Source organism: Spermophilus citellus (assembly GCF_964194105.1).
Source record: "Spermophilus citellus genome assembly, chromosome: 16".
NCBI classification, from domain to species: Eukaryota; Metazoa; Chordata; class Mammalia; order Rodentia; family Sciuridae; genus Spermophilus; species Spermophilus citellus.
In genome coordinates, this window is record NC_138196.1 from 34830075 (window position 1) to 34850228 (window position 20154).

General features: G+C 32.0%; 1 protein-coding gene across 1 annotated transcript in view; it reads left to right on the forward strand.

Annotated features, from left to right (window-relative positions):
- The window catches only part of ADAM32 (ADAM metallopeptidase domain 32), a gene marked incomplete at both ends in the record, with an annotated part of 184409 nt that overhangs the window by 123501 nt on the left and 40754 nt on the right, over positions 1–20154 (forward strand). Inside the window, 5 exons of the mRNA XM_081269654.1 lie at positions 1099–1180; positions 11787–11923; positions 15458–15635; positions 17885–17977; positions 19342–19540. Of these exons, the coding sequence (XP_081125780.1) occupies positions 1099–1180; positions 11787–11923; positions 15458–15635; positions 17885–17977; positions 19342–19540 (689 nt within the window). The remainder of the gene's footprint in view (positions 1–1098; positions 1181–11786; positions 11924–15457; positions 15636–17884; positions 17978–19341; positions 19541–20154) is intronic.

Consider the following 20154-nt stretch of genomic DNA (forward strand, 5'->3'; position numbering starts at 1 on the left):
AACCTCAGAAGGAGTGAAAGGAAACAAGAAACATTGAATAAGTGAAATAGTAGATCTTGATAACAGATTTGACATGGAGTGGGCACATCAAGGGGTGGCAGTATGAAGTAAAAATAAATATTACTGATCTCATAATAAGTGTGTATAGTTTTAGTGGAAATCTTAAGAAGAGATGGATTTGTTAAAGTATCTTTTGGAGGAACTACTTTGGATAAGAAAATGTAATAATTATACAATAAAATGCAAAACTAATGTTGGGTATTAGGAGTTAATACTTAGAAACAGTGTTGGGGGTGGGTGGGTAGGTATAAACAATATCAGAGAGATGAAATAGAGGTTGTAATGGGATGATAAGGCAATTGAGAAGAGCAAATGAGGGAAAAGAATTGAGTACCAAGCTTCTTTACACACATTCTGTCATATTTAAGTGGGTGGAAACTCTAAAGATGGCAGAATATATGTGGAACATCTACATCTTAGTGGCTGAGAGTATGCCTCTGGACTTTTTAAGTTCAAATCTTTCAGTAGCACTTATTAATCATGCCACCTGTAGAGAGTTACTTTTCCCATCAGATGTTTAATGCAGATACAGATATTATCAATTTCAGTGGTTTGTTTTGAATGTTAAATGGAATAATTCATGTAAAGTACGTAGACTAATATTATATGATCATTACATGGATTCGTCCCCAAAACTGAAAAATTATGTTTAGCTGAGAAATAATATAGTCATTCCTGTGAGAAACTGTTGAACTTTTGTACAAGAGAGTGACACATTTTTATCCATACATTAAAACTTTTTGTCATTATCATTCAAGAAATTTTTAAAATACTATTTGAACCAGAGATTTAGTAATCTTAACCAGATGTGATGAGTATAGTAAAGATCTAAAAACCTATTATCTGTTACATATGTTTTTGAAATTAAGAGTATTTAGTCCAGTATATATTCAAATTTTGAAACAGTTAAGGACATATTGAAGGACTGTACTTCATTTCACTTTAGACTAGGATTTTATAAACTACAGAGTTAAGTAAGCAGGAAGATTCACATTTAACTCACTCATTAAAATTATAAATGTATATTTATTTATTTAGCTATAGAGATTATTCAAGTTATGTGGGAGCAACATTTCCTGGAAAGATGTGTGTTACTCCTTATTCTGCGGGAATTATACTGGTATGTAATAATTTAATCTTTTAAAAACTTAACACATTAAAAATTATCCAGAATAATAGCATATTTTATATAGTTTACATTTAGAAACTGCATTTCTTTTCTATCAATATTAAAACTTTGAAGTGTGTGGAGGGAAGAATATTTTGTAGAACAAGGATCATGTTGCAATTAGCTATATTTGGAATTCAAAGTGCAAATAAAAATATCATAAATACACATGCATTCCTCAACATATAGGCAAGTGCATCATGAAAAAATATCCATCCATAAGGAGCTTTTTATAGCCCAAATAAATTTTTGCTTATAAACATAAAATTGGATAAACATTGCCATAGATAAAATAGTTTATAAATCAAATGCAACAAATAAAAACTGAAATATAAATCATTTAAAATGTTTCAGACAGTATTTAAAAGAAACTTCTATATGTATTTTAAATATTTATAGTATATTTAAATGTGTCTTATATACAAATCACTGGTGAAATCAAATGCATTATTGAAGGTCGTCTAGCTCTCTTAGCCATTTTCTTATATCACAAATTCTTTGGAAAATAAACAAATTTAAGTCCTACATATTTTTAAAAATTATACACAGTTTTTATTAGCCATGCCAAATATGTTAAGCATATTTGGGAATGTATAACAAAATTTCTATAATCTGGCATTTTACTATCCCAGCAGAGGTAACCGCTATTAATATTTGAATGATATAATACCTTATTGTGTTTTCCTCTCTATATATTCTCTTTTAAAAAAGGAAATTGCAGCACAAATTTCTGTTTCTGATGTTAATTTTTATGGATGTAATGTATGCACATGGTAATTAAAAGAAAAAACTAAGTATACAGAGCAGGAACTGGTAGCGAAGCTCTGTCCTTTATACCTTCCATGTCCTATTTAAGAATTAAGAGGCTCCTGAAGATGGCATATTAGAGGCACTTAGCAATGCTCCATGAGATTGAACCCCCCCCAAACAGGTGTGCAGCTGCATGTTGAGGTAGGGGGGCTATAGGAAGGTGCTGGAGTGCAACTATATACAGTGTCAGTGACCAGATGAAACCCAGAAATATGAGGATTTAGGGTGAAGAGAGAGAGAGAGAGAGGCGGGGGGGGGGTATCTCACCTGGAGAGAGATATCTCACTTGGTAGGGGAGGGGAAGATATAGAAGCCAAAGAGACGGGCATAATTGCATTTTGGTACTGATCCTGGGAGGACCACATTCATGGGCAGTGGATTATGCAAGACCTGTAGAGGGTTGGTTGCATCATTCTATGAGTGAAGTTCTCAGGGGAACCCTGGATCCAGATGCACAGCAGAGATCTCTCTTGAGCAGATATAACTCAACAAATTCCAAAGATCTGATTGGAACTAAACCCCAGCCACTAGAACTTCCATTTAGAATTCTGTATCAGCTCCGCCGTGGTTTGTCCAGACAAAGCTTGACTGTACTTCCCATTTGATCATCCCACCTTATACTAGTGAAAAGGGAAGCTGAGAGCTATTACAACCAGCTTTGGTTTCAGGCCACTCCAGCTGGCAGCTTGGTGAACAACAACAACAACAAAAAAAAAAAAAAAAAAAGAGGAAGGGTTTAACAACCCCCAGCCCTCCCTCCGTCTTAGGGGTACATGGTCCAAAAACAAGCAAAAGGGCCTGAACATTTATTCTTATTAACAGTTTTGACCACCTCAGGAGATATCATCCCTTCATTATTTCTGTGTTCCTGATGTGCTGACTGGTTTGTCACACAGACATACACACACACACACACACACACACACAGAAACACAGAAACACACACACACAGAAAACAAAAAAATTACAAATAGGTGATAAAAGTGATAAAAATGAAATGTATATGCTGATAAATACATATCATATGTATTTTCACACAGACACATATATGTGTATATATGCTGAAATGCTGATTTTTTTTATCATTTTCACCCATTTGTAATTTTACTTTGTTTTGTATTTGGGGGCTTAAGGCTTTTTGTTTGATTTGGTTTGTTTTTATTTTGTATGTTTTAATTTTCATTTATCTTCTTTCTTCTCCCTCTAATTGCCAAATTCTCTTGTTCTCCATTTTTCTCTTTATTTTGCTTCTTTTATGTTTCTCTTCTTTCTTCATATCCATCACTTACTACCTCTCTTCTGTTTTCCCTCTGTTCACTTATTGAGTATTTTAAACTTTTTTTTTGCCTAACTAATCCATTTTCTTTTTAATGAACTGTAGTTGTACCATCTTTTAGAACTATTTAGCTTATATAATTTCTGCCCCCACCATTCATGTCATTGTGACTTTTAGTATATAAATGGCATAGTTGTCATCTGCTGTTTACCTTGATGCTAGATCTAATTGTTGTTGTTAACTGTAGTAGGTACTAGGCATTTATTTTAATACTGTGTATTGTTTATTGCTATTGTTGCTATTGTTTGTTTTCCCTTTTCTGGAAAATGACTCTGATACTCTGAGTTCACAAGGTAGAGACTCTGCTGTTGAGCTATACCTGAAGTCCAGCCACGAGAGATCACAACTTTATACACACACACACACACACACACACACACACACACACAACCCACTTCAGCTTCAACAATACTTTTTTTAAAAAAATTAATACTTTAACATATAGAATAAGGTAGATAAAAACTTCAAAATGATAACCAGGCCCAAAGTTGGAATGGACATCTGCTCTTACAGCAAAAAGGTTTTAGAATACTTCAGAGGAACCCACAGTGTTGAAGCAATTCTCAAAGACTGAATTAAATCAGTAAATCTGCAGTGGCAATCTGAGAGACATTGGAGATTGAAATTAACACTTAAATTATGCTGAGTCTATGCATTAAAGCTAAGATAAATTGAAAACACAGGAATTATTACAAAAACAATGACTACTTACTGAAGGACACTCTCATAAAAGAGGAACAGGAATCCAGCTCAACAGATGCACAAGTGTAAGACCCTAGAAAACATGAAGAAACAGGCAAATAACCCTTTCCTCCAAACTTACAATCCCACAACAAAATAGCCAACAGATATGAAACAGGATAATTCAAGAAGAAAACTATAAAAATTGATTATTAGAATGATTAACAAACTAAAAGAAGATCTAAAAAAACTGAAAGAGAAAATACAGGGGTGAAAGACCATTTTAATAAAGAGAGATTCTGAAAAGAAGCCAATCAATGAAAACTCCTGGGAATGAAAGACATAATAAATCAAATAAATATTCAGTGGAAAGTATCATCAATAGATTAGATTATATAGAAAACAAAACTTTAGGCCTTGAAGACAACATACGTTCTTTTATGATTAGAACATAAAAGAACACTGGGACAAAATTCAGAGTTTTTGGAATTCAAGTGGGAATGTAGACATGGGCTAATGGCATTAGGAATGTTTTCAGTGAAATAATAGCAGAAAAAAGTTCAAACTTTAGGAATAAGATGGATATCCATGCACAGGAGGCATACAGAACTCCAAAGACAGAAACTGAAAAAAACAAAGAACTCTTTAAGACACATCATGATCAAAAGGCCTAATATAAAAGAGTATTAAAAGTATCTAGAGAAAAATGTCGGATCACATTTAGAGGTAAACCAATGAAGCCCAGTACTGACTTCTCAGACACTAAAATCCAGCCAAGCAAGATTACTATAACCAGCAAAGCTAAGAATTTCCAGGATAAGGATAAATTTAAAGAATTTATGCCCACTAAGCCAACATGATAGTAAATACTTAAGAAATAATACACACAGGCCAGGTCTGGTGGCACAAACCTGTAATCTCAGCAGCTTAGGAGACTGAGGCAGGAGGATCATGATTTTACAGCCAGCCTCAGCAAAAGCGAGGCACTGAGAAACTCAGTGAGGCCCTGTCTCTAAATAAAATAAAAAAAGGGCTGAAGATGTGGCTCAGTGGTTGAGTGCCACTGAATTCAATCCCGGGTACCTCTTTTTAAAAAGATAAAAAAAAGACACAAACCCCAGAGCTCCTGAATGGATGAAACTCAACAGAAGAGTGTTAAGCAAATGGCAATTAAGACTGAATTAAATATATAAAACTAATCAAAAGGACACAAAATAACAAATGTCTTTCCATAATTGCTTTCATTATAAATGGCCTTAACTGTTCAATTAAAAGATATAAACTTGGCAGAATGGATTAAAAAACAAGACCCAAGTATGTGCTGTTTATAAGAGACTCATCTTATAGGCAAAGACAACTACAGCCTGAAAGTAAAAGAATGGGAAAAGATTTTCCTTGCAAATGGAGTCTGAAAGCAAACAGAAGTAGTTAAAGAAGACCTCAAGGAAAAATAAATCAGAAGACATATGGAAGGTCATGACGTATTGATAAAGGGAAAAATTCCCAAGAAAAATAGAATATTTTTGCCCAAATATTGGTTCACCTAATTGCATAAAACAAATACTTTTTGATATTAAGTCTCAGGCAGACAATACAACAATATTGGGTGATTTCTACACAATTTTCTCACTAAGAGACAGGTCATCCAGATGTAAAATCAATAAAGACACTTATGACCTAAGTATAACTATAATTCAAAAGAACCATAATCAATAGTTAAAGAATATTTCATCTAATGACAGCTGAATTCACTTTCTCTTCAGCATTTCATGGAAATGCTGAATATGGCCTTTTCTCCAAAATAGGCCGTATTTTAGATCATAAAGCAAGTTTCAGCAAATAAAAAAATCCATATAATTCTTTGAATTTTATCAGATCACAAGGGAATGAAATTAGAAATCAACAGTAAGAAAAATTATAAAACTACATAAACATGATACCCTTTTGAATGGAGAAGAGAATAAATGAGAGATAAAACTTTTTAGAATCAAATGAGATATTGATACCACTTACCACAATCTCTGAGACACTATGAAGTCAGTTCTAAAAGTTAATACCATTAAATAACTACATTTTAAAAAAATCACAAACATTTTAAAGTTATATCTCAAGTCCCTAAGAAGTCAGGAACAAACTAATTCCAAAACCAGAAGAAGACAAGAAATTATTAAGATCAGACCCAAAATTAATGAAAGAAAGAGTTAAAAAACTAAAAAGGATCAATGTAGTCAAGTGTTGGTTCTTTGAAAAGATAAGATAAATAAACCCTTAGCCAAACCAAATCAATAAAATTAGAAATGAAAAAAGGATATACCAACACAGGCATTTCTGAATTCCAGAGAATCATTAGGGACTTTTTTGAAAACTCATATTCCAATGAACTAGAAAATCTAGAATATATTGACAAATTTCTAGACATATATGGCCTACCTGAATTGAACCAAGAGAATATAGAATACTAAACATACCATTATCATGTGTGTGTAATTCATCACATGAAGCAGTAATAAAAAGCATTCCAACTTATCTAACACAGAAGGCCTGGGATGGATTCTCAGCTGAATTCTTCCAGATCTAAAGAATAACTTATGCTAGTCCAGTCCGCCTTAAATTATTTCATGGAATAGACAGGAACACTCCCAAATTATTATAATGAAGCAGTGTCACCCTGATATCAAAACCAGATAAAGATACATTGAGGAAAGAAAACCATAAGCCAATATCCCTGATGAACACGGATGCAAAAATCCTTAATAAACTATTAATAATACACATTCAAAACACACTAAAGTGATTGCACACCATGATCAAGTAGGATTCATCCTAGGGATGCAAAGTTGGTTCAGCATACATTAATCAATAAATGTGATTCATAACATGTAGAATTAAGGACAGAAATCACAGGATTATCTCAATAGATGCCATAAAGCCTTTGAAAAAATCCATCATCTATTTATATTAAAAATACTGAAGAAACTAGAGGTAAAAGTAACTTATTTGACCATCATAAAGGTAATATATGTCAAAACCAAAGCCAGCATCATATTGAATGGAGAAAAACTGAAAGCATTTCCTCTAAAATTGGAAACAGGACAAGGATGTCCCCTCTCACCTCTCACAATTCCTACTGAAGTTTTTGAAACTCTAGCCAGGGTAATCAGGAAATGGAAGTAAATTAAATGAATGAAAATTGAGAAAGTGCCAAATTATCTGTTTGCCGAGGAGCTGAACCTATACTGGGAAGACCCAAATATTTCTACCTGATTGACTGTAGAGCTGATAAAGAATTTCACCAAAGTAGCAGGTTACAAGATCAACATACAAAAATCAATAGTTTCCCTATACTTTCATACTGAATCTGCTGAGAAAGAAATCAGGAAAACAATTCTATTCACAATAGCTTTACACACACACACACACACACACACACACACACACACAGACATAATTGAGAATATGTCTAATTAAGGTAATGAAAAACCTCTTTAGCTAAAATTATAGAACACTGAAGGAAGAAATTAGAGAAGAACTTAGAAGATGAAAAGATTTCCTGTGTTCTTAGATAGGAAGAATTAATATTGCCCAAATGATCAAATTACTAAAAGCAATCCACAGATTCAATGCAATCCCCATCAAAATGTCAGTGACACTCTTCACACAATTAATAAAACACTCCTAAAATTTACATGGAAGAATAAAAGACTCATAATAGTCAAGCAATCAATCCTGAGTAACAAGAATTATGAATTAGACCCAAAATGCTGCAATTGTCAGAAGAAAGTATAAAATCAACAGTCCAACATAGTGGTGCAGGCACTGACTTTCCCAAAAAGACTCCTACAACTTAAGATCTAAAATCAAGAATCAATAAGTGGGGTGGCATCAAATAAAAAATCTTCTGCACGGCAAAGAAAACAATTAGGAAGCTTTGTAGAAAGATCTGCTTGAAAGGAGCCAGTCTTCAGTTGAGGGATGCAGCCATTTCACATGTAACCAAATTCCCTGACCTCACTGTTCTCCTTCCTCCTTATTGCTCCTTATTGAGCAAAACTAAAAGATAAGGAAGCCCATTGATGTAGTTCACTCAATTCAGTGTTCCATGGCACAAGCAGGGTGGAGAATGGTGGAAGCTGAACCTAGAAGGGTGAAAAGAATATCTTCAGCACAGTCCACTCATGTTGGCTTTCATCTGTTCTTTGCCGAGATGAAAAATGATCAACCTGAACATAGTCCCATTAACTAACATTATTAATTTAGTCCTATTCCTAACGGAAACCAGAAAGTTAGCTCCACCCCCCAGTGTTGTTTATATGTGTTACTAGGAGGTAAAAAGGAAACAAACTATTGCTGTGCTGTTCCCACTTGGTCCCTGGTTGTGAATAATCAGAAGAGCTTCTTCCTTTGCCCCACATTCCACACTCCTCTTACCTGCTCCAGGACCCTTAGCTTGATTGGGTTATTTGTCCTGTGGGATATATGAATCCTGTGGTATTTGTCATGTGGGATATGAGTCTTTGCTAGTTTTCTCTTTGTTATTTTGACAACAACTACTTGGTGTCATTATATAGCACCAACAAAATTTCCTTTTAGATCTATCCTATTCAGTGATTCCTTTCTCTCCCTGTCTATTCAGTGTCATTAAAGAGCCTAAAACATCCATTGGACTCTCTTAAGTATCTAATTCAATGGTGTCATGAATATGTTCCCCTGGTGAAAGAATTCTTCCCACAGGTACTAATACACAAATATATAGAGTTCAAGGTCCCCAAAACAGAAAATATGAATTGCTTAGTATTTTTGTTTGTTTGTTTTTTGGTTTTATACTTAAAGGGGCACCCTCACCATTGCCTCCTATGTTCTCAGTCTCATGCCTAATGCTACAGGGCAGATTGCACCAAATTTTGGCTGCTGATTTAGGGTAATTTTAGTAACATGTTTCCCAGCTCTCAGGATGTGGTCTCTTAGCTGGTTCCACAAGTGAGTCCTGAACCAGCCATAATGCCATTCTAGTAAGCCAAGTGCTTCTGGGTTATGAGACATGTGACAAGCAAATCCTGTAGTAGTGAATCCACTTCCATAAATACTGTGCCACAAAATGTGACCCTGATCTGAACTGAGAATCAGAAGTGCTAGACATTCTGTCAATATAGGTAAATATTGGTAGAAACAGTGCAGACAGGCAATATGTGAAAACAAATCTTTCTCTCTGGTGAAAGAATGATTCAATGTAATGAATCTATCTACAGTTGACTGGCTAATCCAACATAGTGCTATAGTGGGGGCTCATCACTGGCAGGTAGGGTGCTTCATTCTGTAGGAAGCCATGCAAAGCCAACCATCTCTCTTTTTAAGTAACATGTGCCAGGTATTCCATTACATTAAGTTACTGCTTGAATTTAGGCTGACTTGAACATTTTTTTGTTTGTTTTGTTTTGTTCTGAGTCAGTGTCTTACTATTTTGCTCAAGCTAGCTTCAAACTTGAAATCCTTCTGCATCAGCCTCCCAGGCAGCTGTTACTGCAGGGATTAGCTGTCATGTTCAACTTCCACTTGGTCTTTTGAATAAGGCTTTAAATTCTACTTCTGGCTGTTGGTAGTGTATCTTGCTGACCTAGTTATAGATTAAGCCCATGATTTTGCCTTCTCTTTTAATAATGGGCATCTGCTCAAAGTCATAAAGAGTTGTGAGAGAGGCAGCAAAAGAAGCACAATACATTGGCATTCTGAAACACCTGCTTGTGCAGTTTACTTGTTCTTTCTAAACCTATTCAATGAAGTATTGCTGTGAATATCCTACTTGATGGTTTGTGGATCAGATAATATCTATTTCATGATGAGACATTCAGGTCAAGGTTGCTTAATGTTTCACGGTCAAGTTTACCTTTACTAGGACAAGTTTTGAGCCAGAAGCTGTAATGGAATACCTGGCACATTGTTCAGAGAAACTTGGCATATGTTGCCTTTAATATCCAAATAAGGCCTTCAAACATATAATTCCATTTTATTATAGTGGGATACATGAAATACAGAAATATGTGTCTACTTTTATAAGAGTACCTTGATAGGATGCCAACCACTGCACCCAAATGAACTTAACTGCTGTGGTAGATTACTAAGTGTTATGGATTTTACTTCCCACTCTCCATAATACATATATTTTACTAAAACATTTGCACATCAATTTACTGTACATCAAGACAGTGGAGCCATATATGCTGTGTGGGCTATAAAGACAATCTCTCTGGTATAGTATAGCAAGCAGATGGGGAGAGTTGACATAGGCATAAGGATGAGTATAGCACTTACTGATCCCTATGATTTTACCTTTACTGATGGCAAACTAATTTTGGTTGTTTTTATTGCTGATGGATTAAAAAAAGGAAATTACTAGGTCAGTTTCTGCATACCAGTTTCAGAGACCATGTTGATTTTTCCCAGTAAAGATACTGTATTGCAAATATCCACCAAATTAGTTTTGCATTTATTCTCCATCTTTCACTTGGCTTTTGTATACAAGTGAGTTAAATGATGATGTTATATGTATCAGTAATCCTATAATTTCAAACTTTGATGATAATACTAGTTTATATAATATCCCTAGGAAAATCATATTACTTTTGATTTATCATCTTGGGAGCATTTTGGGTCTTCCTATTGCCCTCCTCATCATAATAGTTCTCAGTTCCATTTGTTAGGGACCAATATGGGAATTGTTTCATATTTTTATTCTAGGCATAATTCTGGAATTTATGAAATAATAATAGGCTCTTTTATAAAATATTTATTTAGTTAGTTAGTTTTAGGGGTACACATATCTTTATTTTTATGTGGTGCTTAGGATAGAACCCAGTACCTCATGTATGCTAGGCAAGCACACTACCACTGAGCCACAATCCCATCCCCATCTGCAGTTCTTTTGTATCCACTCTTAGGTGGATTTGAAACCAGGTCCTTTGAACACCTGATCTCCATAAGCCAGTATTTTTGCAAGTTGACTTAAAAACTTAATTATCACTATTGACACATTAGCAATTAAATGGCTTTACTTAGCTCCCACCTATATCTTATTCTATGCCAACTTTGGTCTTAATTTGAGAAATCCTGATGTATTGTATACCATGTAAATTTACCAATATTACCAGTATCTTATTTCTCCTGGGTAAGAAAGTTATCTGTGCACTGATTTGATGTGATCAGCCTAATTTAGGAATGCTGTCTAGAGGGTCTATATTTTATGTGGCTTCTTCTGCTAACAATCACTATGTCATTGTGGGTCCTAGAAGGAAGCAGAAAACACAATCACATTGAGTAATTTTGTTATTTGGCCATTTCATGGGCTAGTAGGAGATCATGTAGATATCTAATCCTACATAAATACCAGAGTTGTTGTATGAAATTGAATGAATTAAAGACTATGGTTCATATAGCCAAAAATCTAATGAAAAAATTTTTAATTAAAATAGTCCTTTTATATAGTTATGGTAGCTACTTAAGAATTTTGTTAGGTGTTCAAATGTTACATTATAGTAAAGATTAGCATTGACTCAATGTTCCTGTATCTCACTGAAATTTCATAAGAGTTTTAGCATCTCTTCTCTCCAAGGAAACATATCTCTCTGTCCTTAAGTATTGTATACGAAAAACAAATGTTCAGAATTATAAAAGTTTTATATTTTTCTAACCACTATTCAAAGAAATACTTTTCATTTAAATTTTTTGTTGTTACTGTAGTATCCCAAGGGCATAACTTTGGATGCGTTTTCAGTTATTTTTGCCCAAATGCTGGGACTCAGTCTGGGAATATCATATGATGATCCAAAGAAATGTCAGTGTTCAGAAGCCATCTGTGCAATGAATTTAGAAGCTATGTAAGTTTTTAAAATAGATTTATTTATTGGTTATGTTTATTCTGTTTTAAATATAGTACTCATAGCTCAAATGAGCTATAAAGGGATAAAGTTCACTATAAAACATTAACATGTAAGAGTAGTATGGAATGAGGTATACCATTAAAGACAATCAAGGATAGCAAATTAAGTCAAGGATAGCAATTAAAATATGTATCAGCAAGGGTATTTTTTGTAGGATATGTATTGTATGAAAGCAATGAGTAAGGATCTTTAAAAATATGTTAGAAGGCTACAACAATTTTTTTTTCCTTTTAGGTAGAATTTTTAGAATTTTAGAATTTTTAGAATGAGAAGTCTTAGTACGAGACCACTATCAAATATATGATGTTTGTGTAACTTTAAACAAATTCTTTAACCTTGTTTAGACTTACTTTTCTCATCTTTGTGAATAATTATTCCTATTCTCTTATTTTTAAGGGTGATATAAGAACAAATGAGAAAAAATTGTAGAACCTATAAGTATGTGATGGTAATTTCTAAATTTACCAGTATTCCCAAAATAATTCATTGGACAAGAGCACATGTTTTTAGTATATTACAGTTTTTGTTTGTAAAAATGGCCTATGATAAGTTTGACCTAGTCATTACTAAAGAACTACTAAAAAATTGAAAGTGAGACTAGGTGTTAATTTTTGAACACATATTCTTTATTAAAGTTACTTCTAAGTACCATCTAAGGGTTAACTCATATGTTCTATAAATATAACAATTAAAAACATATACTTGTATATACACATATAATTATATTACAGATTATCTCCAAAAAGTATACCAACACATACACATACAACATGTCCTTATATGGATATATTACTTATAGTATATATGTCATCCATCTGGATGGATAAATGGACTGTACATGTATATCAAAAAATATGAGAATTACTCTTCATTTGGCCTATGCTTAAATATGCTATGAATAAATGTTTTCTGTAGATCACCCAGAGTTAATGATAATAAAGATAATATATTTACATTGTACTTAATATGTGCTAGAGACCATTCCAAGAACTTTACACTTATTAATTTATTTGATTCTTACTATAACCCTATAGTTCAGGTTCTGCTATATCCCTTCTTATATTTAAGAAACTTGAGTTATAAAAAAGATAATTACATATGGTCAGATAGCTAGTTTGTGGCCAACCTGGGTTTTGAATCTGTATTAATAAACCTTTATATTTGTATGGTACTTTGTGATGTTTAAAATACTTTCATATATAATCACCAATTTCTCACAAATATCTTGTGTTTATCTTGCTTTTTACGAAACCTAAAAATACCATTTATATATATATATATATATATATATATATATATATATATATATATAGACACTTTTGCATTTCTCATACATTATTATATGTTAGCTCTTTAAAAAGGCATGGAGGTAAGACAAATATTTCCATCTAATTTGCTTTTTAAAAAAGTCCCTGGGATACAAAAAGCCTAAGTGAGAGTGCATTGGATGCATGGTTATTTAGCTGCCAAATCTCCATGTATTTTATGCAAGAAATTAGTAAGGATCTTTAAAACTATGTTGGCAGGCTATAACAATTTTTAAAAATATTTTAGCCAGAATTTTAGTTTTTCTTTTAGGTTAGTTTGAGGTAGAAACTATTATGCAAAGAATGAGACGTCAATATCAATATCACCAATAATCTTCAATATGTTAATAAAACCAGAGAGTTGAATTAGATACTTCACTTATTTGATAATATTCAATTCTCACAACAACCTTATGAAGTAAATGACATTATTTTCCCTATTTTTTAGGTAATAAAATGAAATAGTTTTGAATTAAAATTTTTCTTAAAATTTCAATTTTGAAGATACAATCAACAAAATTTAAAGTTCATAGTAAAATAATATGTAACATTAGTATTTCAGGAAATATTTTATTGAATTATGTAATGTTAAAAAAATGAATTGTTGGGTAAAAATACCTGAACTTGAAGTCATAAATGATGGTGTGATCAATGTCTCCTCATTCCCCTCCCCAGTTCTCAGCCCTTGGTAACCACCATTCTACTTTGCTTTTTTGTATGTAGATCTGGGTCCCATGTGCAAATGTTCTAAAATCTGAAAAAATCCAAAATCTGAAATACTTCTCTAGCTTTGTGGATAAGGGATACTCAACTTTCATTTGCATATAACTTATACACATCCTTCTATAAACTTCAAATCATCTCTAGATTAGTTAAAATACTGAACACAAAGTAAATGCTGCATAAAAATTGTCATATTGTATTGTGTAGGGAATAAATACAAAACAAATTCTGTGCATGTTCAATACACACAAGCTTTTAAAAATATTTTCTACCTGAGCTTGGTTGGCTCTGAGGATGTGGAACCTACAGTTCCATATATACAGTTGGAAGGCCAACTGTATATACCACACTTGCTTTATCCATTCATCCATTGCTGGACATTCAGTCTGACTTCCTACCTTGGTTATTGTAAATTTGTACAGAATGGAGACAATAATTAATAAAGTGCCAATACTTGAAAATTGCCAAGAGAGTAGATTTGAAGTGTTCTTGCTATAGCAGAATATAAGTAGGTGAAGGGAGGAACATGTTAGTTTTATTTAAGCATTCCACAATTAATGTATGTGACAAAATACCATATTTTACCACACAATTATACACCATATTTTACCACACAATTATATGTACAATTAAAAAAATTTGAATACTTATTCTTTGATTTACAAACTCTATGACTTTTGAGGTTTTTAGCATCTCACCTACTTCAATTTCTTGAAAATGCCGATAACACCAGCCTCCTTCGTTAGTGGTGTAGATTAAATAATCACATGTATTAAGTATGTGGCTCATAGTAGGTGTTCAATAAATGGTAGTTTCCTCCTTGCTTTACAGAATTGTACTGTGCCCACATTGATTCATCCTTTGGAAGTATTCTCTAAAGTATCCTTATTAGTGTTATATAGATAAAAGTACATAAAATTTTGATAAATGCACATTTTCTTTGAGGTCTTTGAGGAATTTCTGTACTTAGCACAGTATAGCTTGTTTAATAAAGTTTGTCGTTAATTTGGTATAACTTTTTATTTGGATCAATTTCTACTCAAGTCCTCTGTTTTTTTTAATTGGTAGGTTAAATTTACTATTATTTTTGTTAATTGTTTGTACTTAATTTTTTAGTAAAAAATATATATTCCAATGGAGTCACATGACCTCATCACAAATAATTATGAACATTTCTTTTTTTAAAAAAATATTATTTTTAAGTTTTAGGTGGACACAATATCTTTATTTTACATTTATGTAGTGCTGAGGACCAAACCCAGTGCTTTGTGCATGCTAGGCGAGCACTCTACCACTGAGCCACAACTTCAGCCCAATTATGAACATTTCTTATGAACATTTGTTGTTTCCTATTAAATTTAACATTTTGAATGTAACTTATATGATATAGAATATGTTTTCTGAAGTGTACTGACCATGACATTATATGAATCACCTTTAGGCAAACCACTGGTGTGAAGAGTTTTAGCAATTGCAGTATAAGGGCTTTCAAAAATTTCATTGAAAGTATGGGTGCCAAATGTCTTCAGAATAAACCTCTAATGCAAGTAAATCCAAGACCAGTTTGTGGCAATGGCCAAGTGGAGGAAAATGAAGCCTGCGATTGTGGTACTGAAGAAGTAAGTCTGATAACTAAAAAAATTGATGAATAATTTTTTTATTTTCGTTAATATCTTGTTTTGTAAATGTTGTATTTCTCAAATATGTCTGAGTATCATGTAGAACACTGATAGTAAGTGAATCATGTTGAAGTACATAAAAGAAAATACTGTCTAGGTTTTACAGGTTGAAAATTCTTGAACAAATTTAAAATGTAATGCAAAATCTATTGATAATGGGTAAAGAGGAATTTAGAATAAGCATTTTTATTCCAACCAAATATGTGTTTCCAAATCTTTGCTTTTCCTTCAGCTATTTTATATACATTTATTGAAGATTAATCTCTCAGCAGTATGCCATGTGTCCCTGATTACAAGGCAGAAATGACATTAGAGCTTGGCACATAGATGGGTCTGAATTACTTGTATGCACCATTGTATTCTTTTAATTACTATGTTTTACCCTGTGGTAGAATGAGTCCTTCCTCTTTACTCTTATTTCTATTAAAAAGTTTTATTGAGGTACAGTCTACAAGTATTAATATGCACCCATTTTAAGTGGACAGGTTGAACTTCAACAAATGTATATAACTACTGTACAACTAAGACAGATTATTTTCATCATTCCCAAAGTTTGCTTATGCTTCTCTAGTATTTCCCAGTTCTGCTTCTGATATTTTTGGTTTTCTTTGATTCTGGAAATCATTAAAATGGAATGATATAGCATGTATTATAAAGCATTTTTGAGATTCATTCATGTTGTTGCATGTCACCATAGTTTTGTTTTATTTTGAGTGATATGTCATTTTATGGATATACCACAATATTTTTCCATTCACCTGCTAATGGACTTTTGAGTTGTTAAAAATATTGGTCCATTATCCTTGATTCCTAAGAGTAGAATTGCTGTGTCCTATAGTAAGTGTTTATAAGAAATTGCAAAATATTTTACAAAATTGTTATGTCATTTTATACTCCTGTCAGCAACATAAAACTGTTAGTTCCTTTATATCTCATCACCACTTGATGTTGTCAATCTTTTCAGCAGTTTTGTCATGTTTTTATTTGTATTTTCTTGATGACATTAATGAAGAAAAGCATATTCTTTTGTTGTTATTGGTCATTTATTTCTTAATTTTATTTTTAATTGAAAAATAATCTATTTATGGGATACAATGTGATGTTTTGGCATATGCTCACATTTGGGAATTTTAATCAAACTAGTTAGCAAATCTATCACTTCACATACTTATGTTTTTGTGGTAAGAACATTTAGAATATACTCTTTCATGTAGTTTTTACAGGGCAGAATAATTAGCAAGAAATGTTCTGTTTATTTGCCTGAAAATATTTTTACTTAATATTCATATTTAAAAGGCATGTTCATTATTTGTAGAATTATGAGCTAATAATTTTTTCTTTCGTTTTCTTAAAGAGGATATTTTATATTCTTCATGCTTATTTTAGTTCTGATCAAAAGTCAGTAGTAATCATCACTATTATTTTCTTGTGCATGAATTTTTTTTCTGGCTGTTTTCAAAATATTCTTTTTAGCTTTGGTTTTAGCAGCTGAACAAGATGTACATGTGTATAGTTCTATTGATGTTTATCCTGCTTGGACTTAGATGAGTTTCCTGGATGTGTAAGATTTTAGTGTATTTGGTAACATTTGGTAAAATTTCAACAAAAACTAACTTTACCCTCTCACCTTTTCCTAGTTTTTAACTCCAATCACACACATATTAGAGTGTTGATATTGTCTTACTATTAGTGGGGACTCTGATTTTTTCCTTTTCCTTTATTTCTGTTTGAGTATTTTTATTACTGCTTCTTCAAGTTCACCTGTTTATCTGCAGTGTCTAGTATATTTTAAACCTGTGCAAAAATGTCTTCTATGTAGAAATCTAGAGCTATTTTCTTAGGTGTCTCACTGTTAACAATAATCTGTTCCACTAATTCAGTGACTTCAGCCATCTTTGTATTTTTAAGTCACTGAGATCATCATGGTCTGATACTATTGGAAAATGCCTCCATTTATTTTCCTGGTTTTCTATTTGGATAGGAAGATAAGTGGAATATCAGATACTCTGTTATAATCTAAAGTAAAAGTCTTACACTAATGTTTAAAAAATGTTTAGGAATGCTAAAATTAATAAATGTTGATAACATTCATTTCCTTCCTCAAAATTAAGAACAAGCTCAGAGAATGTAGCTTCTATCAAAATTTTTATTATCGTGTATTTTTACTTGTGAATTCCATTCATTTATAGCAATGTGGTCCTGCTAGCTGCTGTGATCCTGCAAACTGTATTCTGAAACAAGGATCGCAATGTGACACAGGACCGTGCTGCAGTAACTGTCAAGTAAGATTTAAGTTGACAAAAATTTTACAAGCACATTGAATCATGTATAGGATACATTAGGACATGTAGAGCTATAGTTAAGTCAGGATAAGTGACCTTAATAAATAAAGAGATAATAAATTCAGAATTATATTTCTGATCTATTCATTTTTGTTAGGTGTTGCGATCACTTTCTAATACTAATTTCCCCACTAACCTGATGCAGTTGTTTTTAAGCCTTGATTTACAGTTATTATAAAATTCTTCAATGTAGAAGATCTTCACTGAAAGGAACAATTATTCTTTCACTCTATCCAGTATTTAGGGTTTTATAAATAAAAAAATGTTACTGGTTGTGATAAGTATCTGTACACATGCAGTTGAAAATTACATTAATTTTCCATACATGTTTAAGAAATAGAAGTCACTAAATGGTACAGTTTACAAATAGTGCCTAAAGAAAAAAAATTTAAACGGTGAATTTTTTATTCAAAGATCATTTGACTTAAAAAAGTCACATTTTAGCTTATGTGGTAAAGATGTTGACTGCTGTTCCATTTTGTTCTTTTCAGTTCTTCAATTACTTTTGTAACAAGATTCCCATAAGAGAATGTCTCTGTTGAACTATCTACCATGGGTCCTGTCTTATTGACTGTCTTTAATTGACTGTGCTTAATTTATGTTTTTCCTAGAATGTTTTCATTCTAGGTTACATTCTTAGTCTGTAATATTCTTAGTGTTGACTTGAAATAATCAAGTATGATAGGTGCTCACTTGACTCTTTACATATGTTTTCAGAATTTTATATATGCAACAATTAATATAATTATAATAATATTATATAATTCAGGAGAAATATAATTCAGGAGAAAGACTGCAGTGCTGCTTCTTCATTAATATCCCCCAAGGTTGAACTGCTTCCATAAATCATTCTTCTGTTTCCCTTCCTTCATTCTCAGTTATTTATGTTTCATGTTTATCAAAGAATGTTTATAAGTATTGTGGTATGTTTGTAAGTATGGAATACTTACAAATAGTGGTTTCAATACATACATATATAATATTTGGAAATTGACTTTTAATTAAAATATTATTTTTTCAAAAGAAATCATTTTCCAAGGCTAAATGTGATTTTTTTTTGTTCCTTGTACTGAAAGCACAAATAAAATTTTGGCTTTCATTATATCCACTTTTTCTTATATGTCTCATCTCCTGTTTTAATTGATAGCATTCAATTAATTTTTAATGTTGGAATAATGATTTATACTAAAAAATGTCTTGGACAATGAGTAAACATTATAAATAATTGACACACTTTTGAAATATTGACAAATACAACAATGTTACATGAAATACTTTTCTTTTTATATTTTAATTTCTATTAGTTGTCAGCAGCAGGTACTATATGCAGACCTGTAGTACACCCTGAATGTGATATAGCTGAGGTTTGCAATGGAATTTCACCAAGTTGTCCACAAGACATATTTGTACAAAATGGACATACTTGCAAACAAAATAAGTTTTTTTGTTATGAAGGAGACTGTCATGATCTGGATGCAAAGTGTGAAGTCTGGTTTGGAAAAGGTAATTTTTTGGTTACATCTAAATAGTTGGCCTTCACAATTGATATTAATATTACCAAGGCTATATATGCTGCATGTATATGAATATATATAAACATATATATTTTATATAGATGTAAAATATTATCAACATATATATTAATTTTTCATCTTTATTGAAGTACAGTTGACAAAATTGTATATCTTTAGGTATATATGACTTTATGTTTTCATGTATGTATACATTGTGAGATATTTACCACTATCAAGTTAATTAGAATAGTCATCATTTCAGAGTTACCATTTTTTATTTAAAAAACTTAACAAGTATACTTAGTAAATTTAAATATTGAATTACAGTATTGTTTACTGTAGTTACATGTCTGTACTTCTGATCTCTTGAACTTATCTCTTATGCATAACTGAAACTTTGTACCTTTTTAAAATTTTTTATTTAAGAAATTATTTTTTATTACAGCATTATATTTATACATAATAGTTGTGTTCATCCTGGCAAAAATGTACATGCATGGAATTTAGTTTCAGTACATGTTCCCCCCCCCTTTTTTCCTCTCTTCTCTCCTCCCATTCTCCTTTTCATACTCTACTAATCTTTCTTTTGCTAATCTATTTTTT